The sequence below is a fragment of the Epinephelus moara genome, chromosome 8 (genome assembly GCF_006386435.1).
Source record: "Epinephelus moara isolate mb chromosome 8, YSFRI_EMoa_1.0, whole genome shotgun sequence".
Classification (NCBI taxonomy): Eukaryota; Metazoa; Chordata; class Actinopteri; order Perciformes; family Serranidae; genus Epinephelus; species Epinephelus moara.
In genome coordinates, this window is record NC_065513.1 from 13596649 (window position 1) to 13617489 (window position 20841).

Here is a 20841-nt window from a genome sequence, read left to right on the forward strand (position 1 = left end):
AATAGTACATATTTTTCTTTATTTATACTTTTCTAGTCCCTGGTGTAGAATGATACTTCTCATTTGACTTAAAGATATTGAGTGCTTTGGTTTATTTATTATTTATATCAGGTAAAAATGATCAACGTATAGGAATGAAAACCAGAAGAAAGTATTTAGCTTAATAGAGGTTAATGGCTAGAAGTTTATGGCTGTTACAAAAACATAAGTATTTCATGTCTAGTGTGTAGGATTTAGTGGCATCTAGTGGTGAGGTTGCAGATTGCAACTAACTGAAACTTACTTGCCAAGTGTGTGGGAGAACAACAGTGGCTGATGTGAAAACACAAATGAAATGGCCCTGTCTAGAGCCAGTGTTTGGTCTGTCCGCTCTGGGCCACTGTAGAAACAACATGGCAGACTCTGTGGAATCCTACACACTTGACCTTAACTAAAGAAATGTAAAACATACATTTCAATATAGTGAAACTTGTTAGTTCCTGAAAATACAGAATATTTGGTATCAAAGACGCATAAAGGCATATTCAGCTCGGAAGCTCCCTTTGGAATGCAGGTAGTGTCCATGAAATTCAATCTCAGCCATATTTCCAGAGGAGTGCCACTGAAACAGCTGCTGGCCTTTAAACACATTGGTCTTTAAGACATCCATGTCCCGGATCTGTACAAGAAACACAAGACAAAACAGTGCAGCAGTCATTACCCTCACACTTTTGTTTCCTAAGTGTGCAGCATACTGAAACAATGCATGTTAAAGCTGGTCCGCACCATGATGTATGTAGACTGGGAGTTGGTGGAGTTGAATACTAATCCTATGTGCAGCGCTTGGATTCTGATCTTGACTGAGGGAGGGGCGTTGATAAGGACTCGACAGGTGTGGTTGGTGTTGGATGTTGTTGGATTCTCAAAAACACCAGTTGGGGAAAACAGCTGGATGTCACAATCTGTGGAGCATAGACACGGTACGGTTCATCCCAACAAAACATCCTTAACACCTGTATGGTCAAATGCAACGACCAGGTAATTAGTATCATATTAGGCGATTAGTACAAATCTGGTCAGGTGCTGAATCAACTTAAGTCAATTTATAGGCAGTTTAAAGTGTTAAAATGTTGTCATCTCCAACTTTATAGGTGAAAGTGACAAAGTAAAAGCACAGAACGTCACAATTTAACACAATATAACCTATTGTAGCTGAATCAATGCCACTCTGACAATTAGGGTTGCCACTAACAATTATTTTCATAATCATTTAATCTGCCTGTTATTTTCTCAGTTAATTGATTATTCGTTTGGTCTAAACATGTCAGAAAATGGTGAAAAATGTTCATCTCAGTTTCTAAAAATCCAAGATGATGCCTTTAAATGTCTTGTTTTGTCAGTCCATAACCTAGAGGTATTCAGTTTTCCATGATATTAAGCAGAAAACACAGGAAATTCATATTTAAGAGGTTGAAAACACAAGTTTTATACCATTTTTGCATAAAAAAATTACTTAATGATTGATTGATTCTTGTTCTGTCAGTCGATTAATTAATGAATCAACTAACTGTTGCAGCTCTACTGACAGTCACGACAAGGAAAGAACATTTTAAACTTGACAATATTTTCAGCTTCACTGTATTTATTGCAGAGTTTTGTATTGGATTGCATTAGACTGTGCAAGTGTTCACAATATTGCATACACCTCTCCAGATCCAGTTTTGAATCTTTATGTTGCAATAGGCTCACACATTGGGCTCAGTTCACCTACACTTGCATCCATTCCAAAAAGCAAGCAAAGCCGTCTTTCATCCAAACTTTTGAGATGTAGGATGTGTTAGCGGTCTGAAAACTAAAAAAAAACAAACGTTCAACTCACCCCCCAGCTCTGCGTGTGCTGACCACACAAGCACTCTTACCCTGATGGTGGCTCTTCTTCGTGTTTTTCTGCGAACTGAAGGTAAACACAACCCCGGCCCCTGGGGTGAGCAGGTTTTGACGCACCAGCAAGACGTTGGTTCTGGTGGTCAGTTCACTGCCTGCTACCTGCTCGCACTTCCTCACAAATGCCAGTCGGTCGAAAAATGCAACATACTCCTCTGTGGAAACACACGCACACAGTGACAGATGTTTGTATAGCTGCCATAGTCACAACATAGGACACGTGTCTGATAAAACTTACTCTTTCTGCAGTTCAAGGAGCCAGATTCCACTTTAATATTAATGACCTCATCCAGGGGTCGACCTATGGATACCATGCAACGACCAGTCACGTCTTTTAAGTCCACCACGCCAGACTCCTCCAGGAGTAGCTGCCCACATGCACCTGGTGAGAAGCACACACTGTAATGATAATCCTGCAGCTGCCTTCAGCTCCTCCTGAGAATGGGTAGTCAATGTGTACTAACTGGGTTTAGGGGTTGGGGTGGTCGTTGGAGTGGCCTGTGGGATGGTGACTGCCTCTGTTGGACTTAAAGAAGGATGGTCCAGTGGGTGCTGTGGCATCACTGCAGTAGTAGCATCTGAGGTGGGTGGCACGTCTCCGCAGCTGCTCGTGTAGCAGCCCTGGATGGTGATGGGTTTAGGCATGTGCATACAAAGCAGAGGGCTGAGGGGGTCCGGCTTAGAGGGGCCCATGCAGGACACAGCTCTAGACTGGATCCCGTAGCCGCAGGGCACTGAACACTAGATAAGGAAGATACACACAATAAACAGGACTCACATGACAGAAGAGAAAGAAGCGTAACAGGTAAATATGGGGTTGCTTTTCTCGGAATAAGGAGCGGAGTTCTGAGGAAAGAAACTGCTCTTAAAGGGCCACAGCCCCGTGTCTGCAAACTAAACACCTTAATAAGAAGCTATGTATAATTATAAGACTTTTTACTTTTTCTCCAGTTCCAGACATCAATAGGTATCAGTTATTCCCATACAGTAAAAATCTTCAATACTTTTTGTCAGTGTTACATTATCACTGCATGGTAATGAATAAGAGCAGACTGGTTCGGAAAGTCTGCACCGCATTACCTCAACAAAAAATGATTGTGGACTTGCTCACTGTGATGAATCACACACCTCAAGCAAGTTTCAAGACTGTGCTAATAAATGGAAACTACTTGATGTCTGGGATGGTGGAACAATAACATTTATACTTCAAAAACACAGTAAACAGGTTTGTATAATGACTACCTGTGTTGTAAAGTAGATGTAATTTGAAGGAAGTGGCCAAAAACATGCAAAACCATCATCATGGTGCTTTAAAATGGGATGATTGCTTAATATTGAAGACAGTAATAAATCACGTAAATTCAATAACAAGAAAAAGCCCAAGTGTGTTACTTCAAGTACTGTTTGCAGTTATAATGTTTAGATTTTTACCAATGGTATAACAGCTAATATATTATAGTATAATTTATTTCACATTTCCACTCATTGTGTCTCATTTTATTATTTTGGCCTTATTATGTGGGCTGCAACTAGTGATTATTTTCAGTGATTATGAATCTGACAATAATTTCTTCGATGACTCAATCATTTTCTGTATAAAATGTCTGAATATAATAATAAACACAGTAGAAACAGTAAAGCCTCATATTTGAGAAGCTGGAAGCAGACATATATTTCTGCTTGAGAGATGATTTAAATTATTAATAGCTTATCAAAGTAGTTGCCTATTCACTTTCAGTCAATAGACTTAACAATTAATCAGTCCAAGCTGATCATCATATTCCAGTCCATGTGTCTCCTGTGAAATGTACCTGGCTCCATGGTTTCACCTCCCACCTAAAGGTGCACACCTGCACCAGGCAGGGCACTGTGGTGGCAGGTTTGACAGCTTCCCGGCAGCTCTCCTCCGGCACCAAGCTCTCCTTGCCTTGGACAAACTGGACACAAGACACGGTCCTCTGAGCTACACCCAAATCACAGGATGCTGAGCAGGGCGATGTGCTGAATACTTTCCACCTGGATGAATAACAGAGGTTTTTAAATCTTTTTTTTTTTTTTTTGCCTGTGCAAGAATTAATTTCAGACGTGTGTGAGTATTTGTCTGTGATTCACCTTGCCGGGCAGCTGTGGTCGTTACATGAAACCACTGCTGTGGGTTTGGGAAAGTCACTGCACTCTGAATCCTCCACCACCTCCTCCTCCCCTTCTGTTTCTCTGGCACAGTACAGCACCCTGTTGGCCACCCCTCCTCCACAAGTTACACTGCAGACTCCTTGCTTAGAGCGCCACCTGGTTGTTGGAAAAAATATTTGGGTGCTGTAATTTTCAAACCCTTATTTCAAACAACACACCTTAAATTTCACGCTAAAGACAAATATCAGATTGTACTATACATCAATGCTGTATGCTATATGCATGCTAAGTATAATGTCTCACACGGGGGGGCAGGGAGATGTGTTGCAGCTCTCAGACTGAGGAAGAGGTTTGGTAGAAGCATCACAGTGGACGTCAGTCATCCTCAGTCTGGTCTGGTGGTCCATGCAGGAGAACCACACCTGCAGGGTTCCTGCACAAGCATCAGGGTTTGACTGACCTTATTCTACGAGGACTTACTGTTTCTGAGTGATAGCGATTATATTTCTTAACTTACCATTGCCGCAGGTTTTTGAGCACTGGCTGATAACAGGACTCCAGACATATACAGGAGCCTGTCTGGAGCGTGGCGACACCCCAGACTTCAGCAGGGCCTGTTCCTGGTCAAGAAAGACTGTTTAGACACACTTCACATTTTGAATTAAGAGTGAGATTTTAGTTATTTTCTGCTTTACCTCTCCCTTAGATTCCCAACCAATGGGACAAACATCGGTCACACAGGGCACAGAATCAGGTGGTCTGATCTGCAACGAACAAAAGCTCTGATCCACTTCAACATCCTGACCATTCTCTGGCCGGATGCATGACACAACTTGTTTTGCCTCCCCTGGCCCACACACTGCTGAGCACTCCCCTGGCTCTGACACATGCCATCTGTGAACACATAAGTTAGTTTTCAAATAAAAACTCGTGAAAAATATCATCATATTCTGTGGTCATAGGAATTTATTTAACCCATGCACTCATGGTAATCAATAAATACCTAACTGCATACTGCATACCTGGCAGGGCAGTGTTGCAGGTTACATTTTTCAACAGTATTCGGAGCTGTGTCAGCTGAGCATTCAGAATCAGGAACCTTAACTACATTGGCTCCATCTTTCTGAACACATCTTACAGGACGCACTCTCTCTCCTCCACCACAGGAGGCACTGCAGGGCCCAAACACCCCTGTATCCCACCTGTGAAACAATAAATTATTCATGTATAACCATTTGTGCTGAGCTGTGTATCAGTCCAAAGGGGGAAAACAGTATAAACTTAACCTGGGGGGACAGGGTGAGAGCTGACAGCTTGTGTGGAGCGGTACAGGTGGAGGAGGTGTTTCACAGTTGTGTTCCTCCAAATGGTTGTTGGTATCCTCATCTATACAGATAGATACGTGCCTCTGTACACCTGTAGAAAGAAAGTAGCTTAGGGAGGGCCGTTCACCCCACAAAACTGCATGTATGCACAGTTAATCATTTCAGTGGACATTTACTAATGAAAACATCTGCGATCGGAACAATGACAAAATAAATTTGGCATATTCAACACTGCAGTACCCTCATAATAGACAGACACATTAAGGATGGGATAAAAGCTTCTTTAAAAGGTCAGTATTGCTGCACATTATTATACAAATGCCTCATCTCATTTGTAAAACCCACTTGCTCATAAAACAAGAGTGCTAAAGCTAAAATGTGCAATCAGCCTGTGAATTTATAATGACATGCTGGGTATTCTATTTGTGCCTTTTGATATGGTTAGTGATTAACAGGCTCTTACCTGATCCACAGGAGACAGAGCAGGGTGTTGTGAAGAAAGCCCATTTCCCTTTTGGTGTAATGCCCGTCAAGTCACTGTTTCTGGTTGGTACATAGAACTGGTAGCTAATGTTTGGATTCGTTTTCTCTCCGTATTCTTTTCCATATTTGCGATAGACCTGACAAAAGCAAAAATAATTAGAAATGTCAGATGTTGCACAGTTTTACGACTTGATTTCTGCACTTGATTATTCTTAACATTGTATAAAGATGTAATGCGTAATTGCTAAAGTTTTCAGTTTTCAAAAGTTGAAGAAAGAAAAATGACAGTTTTTCTCTCCTGACCTGTATGTTTATCTCTTCTGACAGCGGCCCTGGCAGCAGCAGCTCCTCCATCTCAGGCAAAAGGTCAGAGGTCAGGTGGAGACGGTAGTCTAAGCGATAATCATCCAGCAGGGAGGGATGGGTCATATTCAGTGCCATGCTTCCCATCCCGGACACAATGTATCTACCCCCAAACATTACAGCTGCGGACACAAATGCCAAAAAGTTTTAGAGTTTTAGATCCTGTTAACCATTTTGGAAAAAACATAAATCTCTGGTAAAGTGATGACACTCACCTATATGAGTGAACAGAGGTGCCGTGTTGACAATATGAACCTGTGTGGCATTCACTGGCAGAGTGAGGAAGGTGGTGTACTCTGAAACAGAAAGCACTTAATCATAACTCATGGAAGGTAATATAGGAGTTAGGGCTGCTTACTAATGAACCTATTGATTATTTTTGCAGTTAAAGCTACAGTTGGTTACTTTTAGAAAAGTAACTTTTGTCACATTTGCTTAAACTGTCACTAAATCCTGAAAGTAGGACAAAAGCCGGATAATCTGTGGGAAAAAAATCATGTTCCCCCTCCATTCTTGTTCCAAATATCCATTGCATCTGAAAGAAAACAACCAATGAAAGCAGAGGAGCCCCTAACGCAGCTGTCAGTCATGTCAGTCATTCTCCAGACCTGCAGTCAAACTGTCAAACTAGGCAGTGCTTATCAAAAATAAATCAATATTCTATTACTGCAATGCCTATTTCTCACCTCAAATGTTTTCAGAAACATATTTTAGTGACTGTTGAGTTGTAAAATGAGAGAGTTTGTGATGTGGCCAGTGGGTGGTGCTTTGTTTTGTCTCAACTTTTTCCAACATGGCCGCCGGGGTCACAAACGTTCTCATTTTACAGCTAAACAGTACACTAAAATATGTTTCTGAAAACATCTAAGGCGAGACAAAGACAATGCAATGACACAATCTTGATTAATATTTGATCAGCGCTGCCTAGTTTGACAGTTTGAACGCAGTCGCAGCTGTGATTGACATGATTGACAGCTGTGTTAGAGACTCCTCGGCTCTGGTTGGTTATTTTCATTCAGGCTCTTGCAATTAGGCCAATAGGAGCACTAGGAGGAGCCAGAAGAACATATTTTTTTCACAGACCATCTGTCTCATGTATCACTGTCAGGATATAGTGACAGTTTCGAAAAATGTTTTTAAAAAAAAATATGAAAAAAAAGTTAAAGTTAGTTATGTTTATTTCATCTGAATAATGTCTTATTTAAATGAGTAATTAATCATCAAAATTATTGTCAGGTCATTTTCTGTCACTGAATGTGTTAAATAGCTACACACTGTAATTTGCTACCTCTGGCCCGACCACCATTGTAGGAGTCAGAGATCAAACTGCAGGATGATCCGTCTCCACCACACACCCCGCATACATCCATCACTTTCCCAGAGTGCAGCACACCATCACAGCCAAACAGCTGACCAGAGACAAACAGCACATTTAAAAAGGTTAGAGTACAACTAAAGTGTGAAAGACTAAGATTGCATCTGCTTTGTCATCTTCTCATTCTTCCTTACCTGGCATTTCCCTCTGAGACAAGCAGCTGTGGAGCCAAAGGGAGGCGGGCTGTCTGGCTCGCAGCGAGTCCCGTCCACAAACTGAGAGCCACGGCTCACTATGAAGTTCTCTCCTCTCGACTGGCACATATATCTGCACTGCTCGTCCCCTGGTTACGATGAGAAGAGTTCACATAAGGAAATGTTAGAGATAAAAGGTTTTAACCATTTATATATGGAAAAAAAATCTTTAGGCCCACCTTGTGCGAAGCCTATAGCAGGGATCCAGGTGTAGAAGGAAGCAGTGTGTGGTTGCAGGTAAAGGGGGTGGAGGTCTGTTTGGGAACACTGCTCTGCCATGAAATCCAGCTGGGTGCTCTCACATGGCTGCAACAACATGTGTGGTCAGAAAATTGCACCTTCAGCCCCAAAATCAGAACATTTTTCTTGATCTAAAATTGATTTTGAGAATACCTCACTTTGCCTCAAGCTCATAGTCTCACTTTTAAATTACTTCTTTGCCTCTAATTCTTTGAATTATCCTGTCAATGCCTTTGTTTTTTTAGGCTTGTTACAGGAGTGCAGGCTGCAAACTGCTGACAAAAGATCATTGAAAAGTGGGACGATTGTGGGTACAGTGATCCTCTGAGTAAATAGTATTGACCTACTGTACTGTGGAGGCCCACTGCAAACAGTAAGAACTTACCTGCTGGTGACAAAGTTCAGCTTCAATATCCGGTCCCTCACAGTCATTCCCTCCAAAAGCAGGTCTGAAAATCAGACATGACACATAGGGTCACACATTCAGCAAGTCATATATAAGTTGTACACTTTGAAACAGCCTAATTACATAAAGTACAGTCACAGGATTTAACTATGCCTGATACTTTCATCCCATTCGTTACCTTGGGTTATTGCATTTCCGCGTGCGGTGAGTGATTCCCCCACCACATTTCCGTGAGCAGGGCGAGAACTCAGACCAGCTGGACCAGGAGCCGTGCACCACCACAGACGAGCTGAGCTCATCTGATGACACACAACGCCCCTTCAGACACCACTGGAACAAAGGAATGCACCTCATGAACAAACATGCTTGGGCCTTCTTGTGGTAGATAACACTCAATGATTCAATGGGGGAATGATTGCACCAGAAGGCCTCACTGATGATGCAGCAGTACCTGATTAGGTGCACACTCTGTCCCGTCCAACAGTGGGACCAGGAGACGTTTGCAGGAGCTGTCATCATCAGGGTTAATGTGACAGGACAGGACACGACAAGCTGGCTGATGGAAAAGGAGACCAATATTGCAAAAACGACTAGAAATGTGGTATATTTTTGATGTGAAATGCCACCTGGTGGCATCAAGCTGCTATAACATACCAGGTCAGGATTGGTGAAAGAGCAGGCTCTTGCAGTGCTACCAAAAGCTATACGGCACTGGTCATCAACTCCATAGTACAGACCAGGCTTCCAGTCTTGGAGGGAGCCTCCCAGTGCAGGCAGGTCCTTCACACATTCAGCTTTTCCTTCACTGGGAACATTAATACAAGTGACGTCTCATCATCAAGTCCAGACTACAGCAGTTTTGTACCTTAACTACTCACTAAGTTCATACACTTAAGATGCAATCAGGTTTTAATCAATTTCAAATCTTCCAATTATTACATCAACCTTTCTTAAAATGTGAGAGGGGAATCAGTTAAAACAACCTGAAGTGAAAACACTAATGACTTATAGATGAAATGCCCTTTCAACAGTCCCAGGTCTGCATGATAAATGAGAGGCACTTTCATGCACAGCTGCTCTGAACAGGTTGGCCCACCTGAAGAATGTGAGCAGCTGCTGTCTGCTGCAGGGAGACCAGGTCAGATCCACACTGTTGTAGCCTCCGTCAGAGGCCATCATGAACCCACTCCTGCTGCAGGTGTTCCCTACTCCGTCATGGTTGATTCCAAAACTGGGTGAAAGGAAATTAAATATAAAATGTTTTAAATTTATTTTATTTTGTGGATGTATTTACTGAGATGCATCATTAAGAAACCTTAATGTACAAGTTAGTGGTAATATTCAAAGTTTTCACCCTATTTTGCAGTGAATGTATGAAAACTTAAGTATTATAGCTGCAACTAACAGTTATTTTCATTGTTAATCTTTCAGTTATTTTCTCTATCAATTGATTAGATTTGGTCTTTAAAATGTTTGAAAATGTTGAAAAATGTCGATGAGTGTTTCCCAAAGCCCATGATGACATCCTTAAATGTCTTGTTTTATCCACAACATACAGCTTATTGTCATAGAGGAATGATTTTTTTTTTTTTTTCACATTTAAGAAGCTGGAATAAGAGAAATTTGACTTTTTTTTCCTGAAAAACAGATTAATCAATTATCAAATTAGTTGGCGGTCAATTTAATAGTTGACATCTAATCGATTAATCATTGCAGCTCTATTGAGAATCTCCACTCAAAAGATTTGCTTCATAAAAACTGTCTGCTAATCAGGGCCCAGTATTGTTACTGTTCTTTAGTGATTCACCATATTCTTTTAACCAAGCTATAGATTATGTTGCACGATAATGTTATTTCTTAATAATTCCTAGAATGAGCCATACCATTTGGTGCTAAGTATGTGGGAAAAAAATGAATGCCCATAAAGAAAAAGCTCCTTACAAATACAAGCAAATAAATATTTATTATCTATTATTGCACACTTTAATCTCCCTGTTTAATTGTATGCTGCGTGTTGTCAAACATTACATTTTTGCATGTTTACCTCACTGTGAACTCAGAGCAGCGATTAATTTTAATTAATTCGTTGAGGACACACCAATTAAACACCGTCTCTACTTTCCATGTAATTAGTGCCAAATCACATCGTTAATTCCAGGAAACTTGGAAATTATTCATAAAATGCAGCCCTGTAAAAGAAAGTGTTACCTAATAAGGTTCATGAGCTGCAATGTAAACTTTAATCAGATATTGTAGATTCACTGTTGGTCCATGTGTCTGCTTTACCTGTGGCCAATCTCATGAGTGATAGTGATCCCCAGGTCAAAGCCCGTGTCCTCTGTGATCACACAGCTCCAGTCACTGGAGCAAGCCCCACCCAGCTGTGCTACGCCCCTGACCTGCTTGTTCCCATCAGGCAACTCCAGGTCGTATCTGTTTGTGATCGTAGACATATAGTTAAACACGGTTTGTTCAGTTATAAAATATTAGGAAAATTTCTGTTTACGATACAGCCAGCTACATGTGGCACACCTTGTTATGTATAAGAGGAGATCAGCGTGGAGTGGGTCTGTATCGTTTGGGGGGTTTATCCTTCTGCCCCAGTCACACACACTTCTGAGAGAGGAGGTAATGTTGGGAGACATTTGGATTTCTGGCTAGAAGAGTGACCACAGGAACAAAAGTAAGGTACTGATATGTAGGTTAGTCCGCCATTGCTGACACTCAGAGTCACTGTGGAAAACAGCATTAGCTCAGTGCCTGTGAATGTTTGAATTACTCAAAAGCTAAAGGATTTTTAGATTACTGTTTTAATATACTACTTCTAAAATCTTCTCATTTATGAACTTTACTCTACATTGAACTTATAACATGGGGCCACTTACCTCTGGCTCTGTCAGGATGATCATGCGGACCAGGTGCACCCTCATGTTGGCTCCCAGGGCCATGTCTCTCAACAGCTCTGAGGCCTGGGTGGAAATTGAAATTTAAGTCAGATGAATATATTTCAGGATGTGCAGAGTGTAAAGGGACTATAGCATTGCAGTGCACCCTATAAGTCTGGCTATGTAAACATTTGAACATACAACACGTGGACTGATTTTTCTCTCTAATTGTGTTACATTTTACTTACATTAATTATTTATTCATTAGGCTACTCTTTATTTCAGCCTTCAAGTGCTGTAAATAATGTTGGTTTAAGTTTAAGACGTTACAAGTCACATCCCAGCCAACATTTGAATGTGGGGCCCATGTAGGTAATAGATGGGCTGAATATGGGATTGTCCACGCCACATGCCCACATGGGTGGGTTTACCCGTGGGCCCCACATAGGTTACGCTACGGCTACCTGGGTACAGAGTGGGTATGAGCCCAAAATGCGTATCTAATCTAGTCTAATCTAATCTAATCTAATTTGATCTAATCTAATCTAATCTAATCTAATTTGATCTAATCTAATCTAATCTAATCTAATCTAATTTGATCTAATCTAATCTAATCTAATCTAATCCAAGGGTAAACCCACCCATGTAGGCAATTGGAATGGGGCCATTATGGAACCCACTGACAATACCATATCCTCCTGAGACCCAAACTTTTGTTTGTTTTGCATTTTTAATTTCTCCCAGCTATTTGGGATAAGCAGGGCCCGATAAGTATATATATAAAAAAAAAAACAACGAAAAAAAAAAAAAAACACTGTCAATGATAATTAAGTCCCAATATCCGAAAATGAGACAATTTCACCATAAAATGTGATCAGGTTTGGACCTTGTCCACTTTTGTGTCAGGATAGGCTGCAGACTGGCCTCGCAGAGATGGCTGCCATTTTGTTTGTACATGGAATAGTGTATTTTGATCTTACTACCACTAGATGGCACATAACAGTGTCCACGGAAGAGAACAACAGGTCTAAGGTCAAGTAAACCCAAAATGGCATGTCCTCATGTGAGGAAGTGCAGTCACAACGGGGCAAGGCCAAGTAGTTTGTGAACAGCAGCTTACAACAATACTATAATTATTATCACTTTAACGTGGTTTAAGATTAGAGTAAAATGAGATTTAATTTTCTAAAGTTTTACATTGTAAATGACCATTTCGGGTTTATTAAAAGACTTTACATGATTTAGGCCTAATTAACGGTGACTACATCTAGTCTACATACAGTATATTGTGGTCTGTTCTTTAATTTAGATAGGGAACTACCTAACATGGGATACTTTGCCTGTAATTATGGTAAAGGTTAAAGGTTGGCAGAGTGATATGATAATGAGGTGATGTGTCACGATCGTTGTCGGTGTTCGGTTGTCCCTCTGTTGAGATGGACTTTAAAGTGGACCAAGTTACGACCCAGAAGTAGCTTTATAATTCAGTAGCTACAAGCTTATAGTTAACGCCACGAGTAACCAGCGTTACATTAGCTTTACTGTACCTCGGCACAGGTAAAACAAAGGTTGCGACTTTAAATAATCACTGTTTTAATCCTCCACCCGTCAAGCGTGCTAACTGACCCAAATCAAGCACACCTGCGATACGTGACCAACGAGTGCGCGCTAAGTCTGGCTAACATGCTAAAGGCTAAAATGTTACCTTCGCTGAGGTGTGTGAGGCCTTTCTGCTGTCACAGTTTCAACTTAAAAACTTAAAGGACAGCAGTGGGACTCGCAAAATGACTTCCAGACAGGTGAGTCTGCTACAACACTGATACTCAACTGTGAAAACTCTACAACCCCTAATTACTATCGTGTGTGTTTGTGGCTGGAGCTGCTGTGGAGTTTTTATCTGGTTGTCTGCTCTGGTAATGTTTTCCTCTGTTTATAAGTGGTGGCACCTTAAGTAGCCAAATATTGCTAATAATAATTTGTATTTATTTTAGATAATTCTTATTTAATTGTCTGTGTAAGTGTTATCTCTGCTCTGTTTAATTGTAGTAAGGTATCACTGAGAAAGGTGGTTGTATAATTAAAAATCATTTGTTTGCACAGGCTGCAAAGTGGCCTCTATACAAAAGGATTATTGTTGGTTTGGAGACAAGAGCTCTGTGTTGTGATGTGGATAGGGTAATGAACTTATTCCCTTTAGATTGTAGCCTGAATATGTTCTATAATTGAGTAGTTATATCAGCAGATGCCTTCAGGTTACCTTAGAAGGTTTTAAAATGTCTTAAATTTTATAAATATTATTCCTGAGAAGTTATTAAATGTTCTTAAATTTGAATTTGTGAGGTCTTAATTATCACATACATTTTATTTAATTTCAGTTATCCTTCTTTTAACTTCTTTTTGTCAAAATAAGTCAAGCTCTTCTGTGTGTATGTCCACATTTCTGATTTTACAGATCTTGAAACCTTCCACTGAATCCGATACTGTTATTTTACTTTATACTTGCACTTACCCATCGGCAAAATGTAGAAAAACTCATTATAATAACCATTTTCCTAAATAAGACATACCTCTGCAAGGGACCACATATATAGACTACTACTTACCGGCAGTGCTTTCATAAGAAAAACATGATTTGTCCCAAAAGTAGCCTTAAAATTGGTTTAAAATTATCTTGAAAACCTTTTAATGTAGGTGTCTAATACTGTAGACACCCTGTATCACATTTTTAAATGTACTCTATGTATATTTTTACTTTAACATTTACCTAAAGTACATTTTAATTGACCTCCTTTTTACTTTTCCCAAAGTACATTTTTTTTTACACAAGTAACGTGAAGTATGTTGCTTGGGCAAAAATTTCAATACATTTTTCCAGATATTGTTTTAAGGTACACAAATGGCAATCGACGGAACGTAGACTGTTGTGCTCAGACTTACAATATTGAGGTTGGTGAGGATGTATCGTTCTGTATCCTGTTTGTGGACCTGCTGCACATCAGGCCCGACCACCACCAGCAGTTCCAGATGTGTGATATCAGGCATCAGAGCCGAGCGTCGCTGCCGCTCACTCACTGTGAACAATAGGAAGACACTGTATAGACATGTACTAGTGATCTGCTTATGTGTATTGTACCTGTTTTTGTAGTTAGTTTTACAAATACTATAAACTGGTGTTTTACTGTACCTATTACACTTCTTTACAACATCACAGAGAGAAGATCGTTCCCTTTACATTATCTGTTAGTCTTCAAACTGTTTTTACAGTTAACCCATAGAGAGACATACCTGAGGCATCAGAAGAGCCAGGAGCGGAAACTATGTCTCTTTGACTGGGGGAGTGATGAAAAAGCTTAAAGAGGACACAGACAATAACACCATTTTTAGATCCTTCAGAGCAGCTTCAAACCTGTGCAACCAAATTTAGATCTGTAGCCCAAATACTGAATAAAAACTCAAAACTATTTTAGAGCTTTTGCTTCTTTTTGAAGTCACTGCCATGTAAATCCAGTAAAATACAGTCATGACTCTGGGCAGGTCGTGGGTTTTCACAGGATGATAAACAGTTTAAAGTTGAAGAGTTCAATGTACTTTGCAGAAGTCCTGAGCAGCGGAATCACTAACCGCAGTGCTCCTGTTCACCCGCAGCTTTCCACCTACCCCGTCCAATGGAGAACTCATTAGAGCGGTGAAGCCAGGCCGCAGTAACAGCAGACAGAGCAGAGTCGTAAAAAACATGTTTCCCCTCTCTTCCTGTGCGTCTACCTGCTCTGCTTAAACACCAGGACAATATGTGATCCTCCTCTTCAGCAGGACGGAGCCCAGCCAACAGGGTATGAGTAACATGTGTTTATGTAAACAGTAGGGACAAAGTTGATGAGTGACACACGTCATTTGCTTTTTTTTTTTTTCTAACTTTGGGACCAATAGGACAGCTTTTCTTGGTTGTTGTTTTTTTTTTGTACAATGACTAATTTGTCTCATTTCTTGCCTTTAGTCACCGAGCAAAGAAAACTATCACAGTCCCTTCTGACTTTTTGTGTTTGAAACATTTTGATGATGAAAGAGAATCAGCGATGGCAGCTGCATGCTTTATTTAGTAACCAAAATCCACCTTTGGTTCCAACCCATATTTATATTTAGGCCTTTCACAGCTGCAATCACTGCTGAATTAATCCCAATTATCTTAAGTAATGTTGCATGTTGTTGCCTGTTGTAGCCATTGGAGGGCAGACATGATCCTGCGGTAGGGCTGAAGGAAACTGGGAGGAAGAAGCACACACACACTGGCCCACAAGAGTGTAACAACATAACATCCCTTATGTCCATAGCAGACATAAAACCTTATCTAATGCTAAATTGCTTATTTGGAAGGCAGGAGATTCACAGTGGAAACAATAAAACAACAACAGTACAGCTAAATCTGACAAGCTTTATCCTCCGGGTCATGGCTATAATTATTTTCCTGTACTACTTAAACTAGGCCAGATGAGGGATTTTTCTCTCTAGATTCAACTATTAGTTGTTCTTTTATTTTTAATAATCTGTTGGCAAGGAAGTAATTTAAAATATGTGATTATGTTTTTCTTCTTTCTTTGCTTTTGATGATATAAATACAGTAAAACTGGGCCCTAAAGATTGCGTCCTACCTCTAACACAGCGAGCTCAATGGGCAACAATTTCCTCCTGCTGTGATAATGACACAAATGTCCAGAAAAAGCCAGAATATTCCACCTTTTTAGATAAACTCTCCAGTGTTGTTTCACCATGTTACTAAAAAGTGTTTGTCCTCTCTTTGTTCTCCTCTCCATTCCCCTTTCTTTCCTAAGGGGGTATAGTTTATCTCCATAAAGCTAGGATTCAAGCCCCATCTGCCATTAGTCTGCCAGATATCTGCCTGTTGTCAGTCTGAATTAACAGCTGGGTGTCAAAGGCATTACACCAGCATCGCTGCTCCACTAAAACCTCTATGCCCTGCTGGATTTACCGAGCACAACAGACTACAATAAGTGTTGTTGGATCCTCATGCCCATGTCTGTTCAGAGGAGGGTAGGGATTGTATATTTATGATCCTAAATTATATATGTTGAGCCATATGGGATACTCAAGTGGGCACAACAGATGACGCCTCAGGGAAATGTTATGTTGTTTGGTTGCAGTTGATGAAGAAGGAGGAAGTTGCTCATGCAGTGAAGTGTTCTGTTAGATAGTTGCAGCCACATTTTTGTCGTCATTCTCTTGCAACTATGTTTTATTTAAAAAATTGATAATGTCCTCCAAACCTTCCAAATGGTACTTTCCATCCTTGGGACAACCTTTTGGATGGACATTTGGCTTACTGCATTTTGTATTGTGAAGCTCAACCTCTCAGCGGTTCATTCTGACATGCATTTATGTAGAGTGGCTCCGGCTTGTACATAAAAGGATTCTCATTCATCTGTTACCCTTTGTCAGTCCCTCCATCTGTCACACTGTTGTCAGAGAGCTATGTGTGCAAAAACTATAAATGTTAACCTGCCTCTTTTTGTTTGAAAAATATATGGAGCATAAGCTATATGCTAGAATTTTACTAATTTGTTTAAAAGAAAAGTATCAAGGACGCTACTTGAAAGGAGCAGTGTGTAGGATTTAGTGGCATCTAGTGGTGAGGATTGCAGATTGCAGCTAACTGAAACTTCTCCCATGTGCCAAGCATAAGCTCCCAGTTAGAATTCCTTCAGTATTCATTGTTCAGGTTTTTCCCGGGAGCCAAATTAGCTACAAAGGTCTCCTCCTCCTTTAAACCAAACAGGCCATGTGATCAAAACCAGTAAAAACACTGAAAAAAGCAGTGTTATATGGGCTGTTAGCCCAGCACCTGCTAATGTTGGCTCACCTTTTCTCTCTGATAAGTTAAGATCCAGATGTTTAGGAGGTTTTTACTGGGAGCTGTATTATCTGCAGAGGTCTCTTTCTCTCCAAAATAAACGGACTTGATGATTTAAACCAGTAAAAACAATAAATAATAAAGCAGTTTCATGTTACAAATCAGTGTTTCTCCGACGCTGTTTGGCACACCACAAACAGGCCGCTAGCCCAGCACCTGCTAATCCAAACACTTAATGTGTACTCAACCTTTTCTGATCCAGATGTTTTTGCCAGGGGCCAAATTATCCACTGAAGGCTCTTCTTCTCCAATACAAACGGACCATGTGATTAAGACCAGCTTCACGTTACACATCAGTGTTTCTCCGACGCTGTTTGTCTTGTCGCAGACAGCCCAGCATCTGCTGATGTACGCTCACCTTTTTTCTCTGACAACTTCAGATCCAGATGTTCAGGAGGTTTTTACTGGGAGCAGAATCATCCACAGCAAAACAAACAGACCTGGTGATTTAAACCAGTAAAAAGACTAAATAAAGCAGTTTCACGTTAAAACAATTTTTTTTCTGATGCTGCTCTTCTTGGTCGGTCTGCTTACTATGGTAGCCGACACAAGACTGGCCCTATCATTGTTTGGTTGGTGCGTTCCGGGCTGCTGTAGAAACATAGCGGTGCAACATGGTGTACTCCATGGACGAGGACCCACTCCCTATGCAGATATAAACAACTTGTTTTAAGGTAATGCAACCAAAACCGTTCTTATTTTCAGGTGATTATACACTAAAGAAAACATACAAATTATATTATAGTCCGTTTCCGCCAATATATCCCCCTAAATCTTGCACACTGGACCTTTAAGTAGCAGGCACGGAAGTCTTCCTAAGCACAGAGTGGGTGAAAGAATAATTAAATCTCTTGCTTTTTTCTCTTGAAAGTTATCCATTGTCTTGGCTAAATCTAGCACCCCTTTCATGTCTGACTCACTGAAGCTGCATTTCTGCTAGGAATGTGGCTATTTATAAAACTGCCAAAGTGATGGATCAGATGTTGAATCTAAGTTAGAGCCATACATAAAAATATCACCACCAAACATCCGTTTTTCAAATATATGGATGTTCTTCTGAATCGTTAAGTGCTTTGTTTATGTATGAGCGACTCTGTCTTCAAGTTGTAACATAAGAAAACCTGTAAACTCAAGAATATTTCCTCCTGCTGATGGACTCTTTACTACCTCCTTGTGTTTTCACAGCTAATTAAGACAGATATTGTGTTGACAGTATATTGCCAGCCCTGAGATGATGACTTTCCAGCCTGTAATGCAACACTGAGGGTGCTAAAACTCAGTGGCACTACAAAATATACAGATATTTTCCAGGCAGTGGTTTTCTCCCAGTAGTCCTCCAGCTGTTTTGGCACATGTCAGCATATAATGGTGATGCAAAGACGCTGCAGGGGCATTTAATGATGCCCCTGTGCTGATGATGATTTAACGATCATGGTGTGTGTGTGTGGTTTCTGATAAATGGACAAATATCTGCAAGTAATTACACTGAATTGTTTTCAGGGGAAGCGCTTTTGTAATCTGGGTTTGAATGATAGGAGGGAAAAGGAGAAATGACTCAGTATTTGATGCTCTGCAGTGGAAATACCAACTTCCTAATGACTATCATATAGCTAGCAAAAAGAGTGGTAATTGGTAACATGTTTTAATGTGGTCTCCAGACTGTGGTATGCATTGCATCTTTCCTTGTGACATCTATCAGTGATAAAGCTATAGGGGAAAACAAGCTTAACTTATGGTATTTCTAACATACAATTAATTTGTTATGTGACACTTATACAGCCAGAATTTATGGAATTAAGACTACTTTATATCTTTACTCTACTTTAAACTAGGTGAATTAAATGAGTAATCTGAGTTTATTTCACTTTACCCACCGTCTTTGACCACAACCCATTTAGCTGGAGTTAAAGATAAATCGTGTTCCTAAAATAATCTCACCTGCTTTCAGGTTTACAGCATAAAAAGATTAAAAATGTCCATTAATTTACCCCCATTTTGCCTTGGCCTCTTTCTCCTGTGCTCAGCCTTGTTCCCTCTATTCCTATGAGACCACTGTAACTGCAGTTGACTGCAATAAGGGACTGCAGGGAAGGGCACTGAATACTAAGATGGCCAAGCCACACAGCCCACATTTAGATCCAACCCTCCCATGAATGGGCAGAAAGCTTCTATTGGGCTGTAGAATGATAGTGTTGCAGTTGTTAATGGGCAAACGCTATAATTGGACATCTGTTGGCATGCGGCTGATGAGACCAGAATTTTAATAAGCTGCACATGAAAAAGTCTGACTGCAAACTTTGGACACAAGCATGAGCAACATGAGTAACAAGCATGAGTAACCAATGTGATAAATTGAGACTCGTGGGAAAAATGACTTGGCATTGCGCCCCTCGAGTAGACCAATAAGCAATCAATACACGTGCAGACTGCAGAGCATTCATCTTTTGCTTCAAACCAATGTTTCTGTCCTTCTCCCTTAGCAGATGCGTAGTATATCTGAAATCATTTTCCTCATTCCCATGCTGCGGTGTTTCTCTGCTAGCCTTGTGCACTCCAAATCAGTAATTATAGTAGGCTATGTTTAGATAAACTCAACCTGAATTTTGCTGCTCGCTCAAATTGACATCCCACTCTCAAGCTTTTAGACTTCTCTTCTAGTCTGGGACTTTCAAGATACCTGACAGATTCATGGCTACTGAAATAAAAATGACAGCAAACCTTTGAAATAATTTCTGATCTTACACATCAGTTTAATTGTAATGTAGAGTACAACTCATCCTGTGAATGTCTTCAGCTCTAAAGGGAGCCTTTTAAAGTCTGAGGAAATTACCCTGATGTCATCATACGGGATAAGCTTGGGCTTGCCACTTCAAATCTTGAGCAGAGAGTCTGTGTCAAGACCTTGTGGGTGCAGTCTGAAAGACTTGGGCATTTACCAGAGACAGTCAAAGGAAGGGCACGATTGAGTTGCATTATGGGAATAGTAGTGTTTTTGGAGCCTTGCCTGTATTTAAGTCCGTAATAAGGATTGTCTTAGTTTCTGCTGCATTGATTTTGACTGTGCGTTTTACTCTCATATCTCTTGTGAGCCCCCTAACCTCATAAAAGTGTAATGCTAAATTCATGGAGAGTCCCTTTAAATAGCTACTTACAGGCTTAGGCTTAGCTTAAACAATATGTCATAGCCTACATAACAAAAAAATTATAAGTCATTAAGCAGACGTACCTGAGGCCCCATGAGGATAGAGATTATCAGTTAGGTTTCTAATATCCGTAAACCCCTTGCCATATAGACTAATTATAATGACCTCTTTGTACAACAAGCTAGGTTTTAAAAGGGGATGCCACCTAAATTAAGAATTCCAGTATGTGAATCCCATGGTCTATAAGTTCAATTAATATTTGGGAACATGCACTACTCTCTCAAAGCCAGAAACCAGAGAAGTAAGCCCCAAACTTGTGACGTCATAGGGTATAAAGTCTGGAGCTGCTCCATAGACAATAAATAGCCGCCTGATGTTATGTTTGTTACACCCAGTTGAGCTGTATTCTGTTGTATTCTTTCAGTTGTGACACAGAAAATGTACCCAT

The 20841-nt window shown here is 40.4% G+C and overlaps 1 protein-coding gene across 2 annotated transcripts; it reads right to left on the reverse strand.

Moving 5' to 3' along the window:
• Positions 1–77: 77 nt before the first annotated feature.
• adamts13 (ADAM metallopeptidase with thrombospondin type 1 motif, 13) lies at positions 78–15171 on the reverse strand. Of its 2 annotated transcripts, none has more exons than XM_050050438.1 (29): positions 14985–15171; positions 14613–14676; positions 14265–14398; positions 11328–11411; positions 10975–11099; positions 10729–10875; positions 9539–9673; positions 9097–9247; positions 8894–8998; positions 8621–8772; positions 8422–8485; positions 7976–8102; positions 7737–7885; positions 7516–7636; positions 6443–6523; positions 6168–6349; positions 5845–6001; positions 5343–5472; positions 5079–5258; positions 4752–4950; positions 4574–4670; positions 4360–4489; positions 4036–4212; positions 3735–3939; positions 2388–2664; positions 2162–2305; positions 1899–2078; positions 766–941; positions 78–658 (listed from the first exon to the last, which is right to left on the reverse strand). In XM_050050438.1, the coding sequence occupies exons 1-29, from the start codon at positions 15060–15062 to the stop codon at positions 503–505; spliced, it is 4107 nt and encodes a 1368-aa protein (XP_049906395.1). In that variant the 5' UTR covers positions 15063–15171; the 3' UTR covers positions 78–502. The 2 variants fall into 2 exon arrangements, with proteins under 2 accessions (XP_049906395.1, XP_049906394.1); XM_050050437.1 differs by having other exon boundaries at positions 4574–4676.
• Positions 15172–20841: the final 5670 nt, after the last annotated feature.

Bases quoted from the DNA above. Each gene is read 5' to 3' on its own strand.
- adamts13 (XM_050050437.1), bottom strand. From the start codon at position 15,062: ATGTTTTTTACGACTCTGCTCTGTCTGCTGTTACTGCGGCCTGGCTTC. The intron at 4,677-4,751 runs GTAAAGCAGAAA...TTTCTTGACCAG, and splicing joins GTTGGGAATCTAAGGGAGAG to GAACAGGCCCTGCTGAAGTC. The intron at 4,213-4,359 runs GTGAGACATTAT...TCCAACAACCAG, and splicing joins ACATCTCCCTGCCCCCCCGT to GTGGCGCTCTAAGCAAGGAG.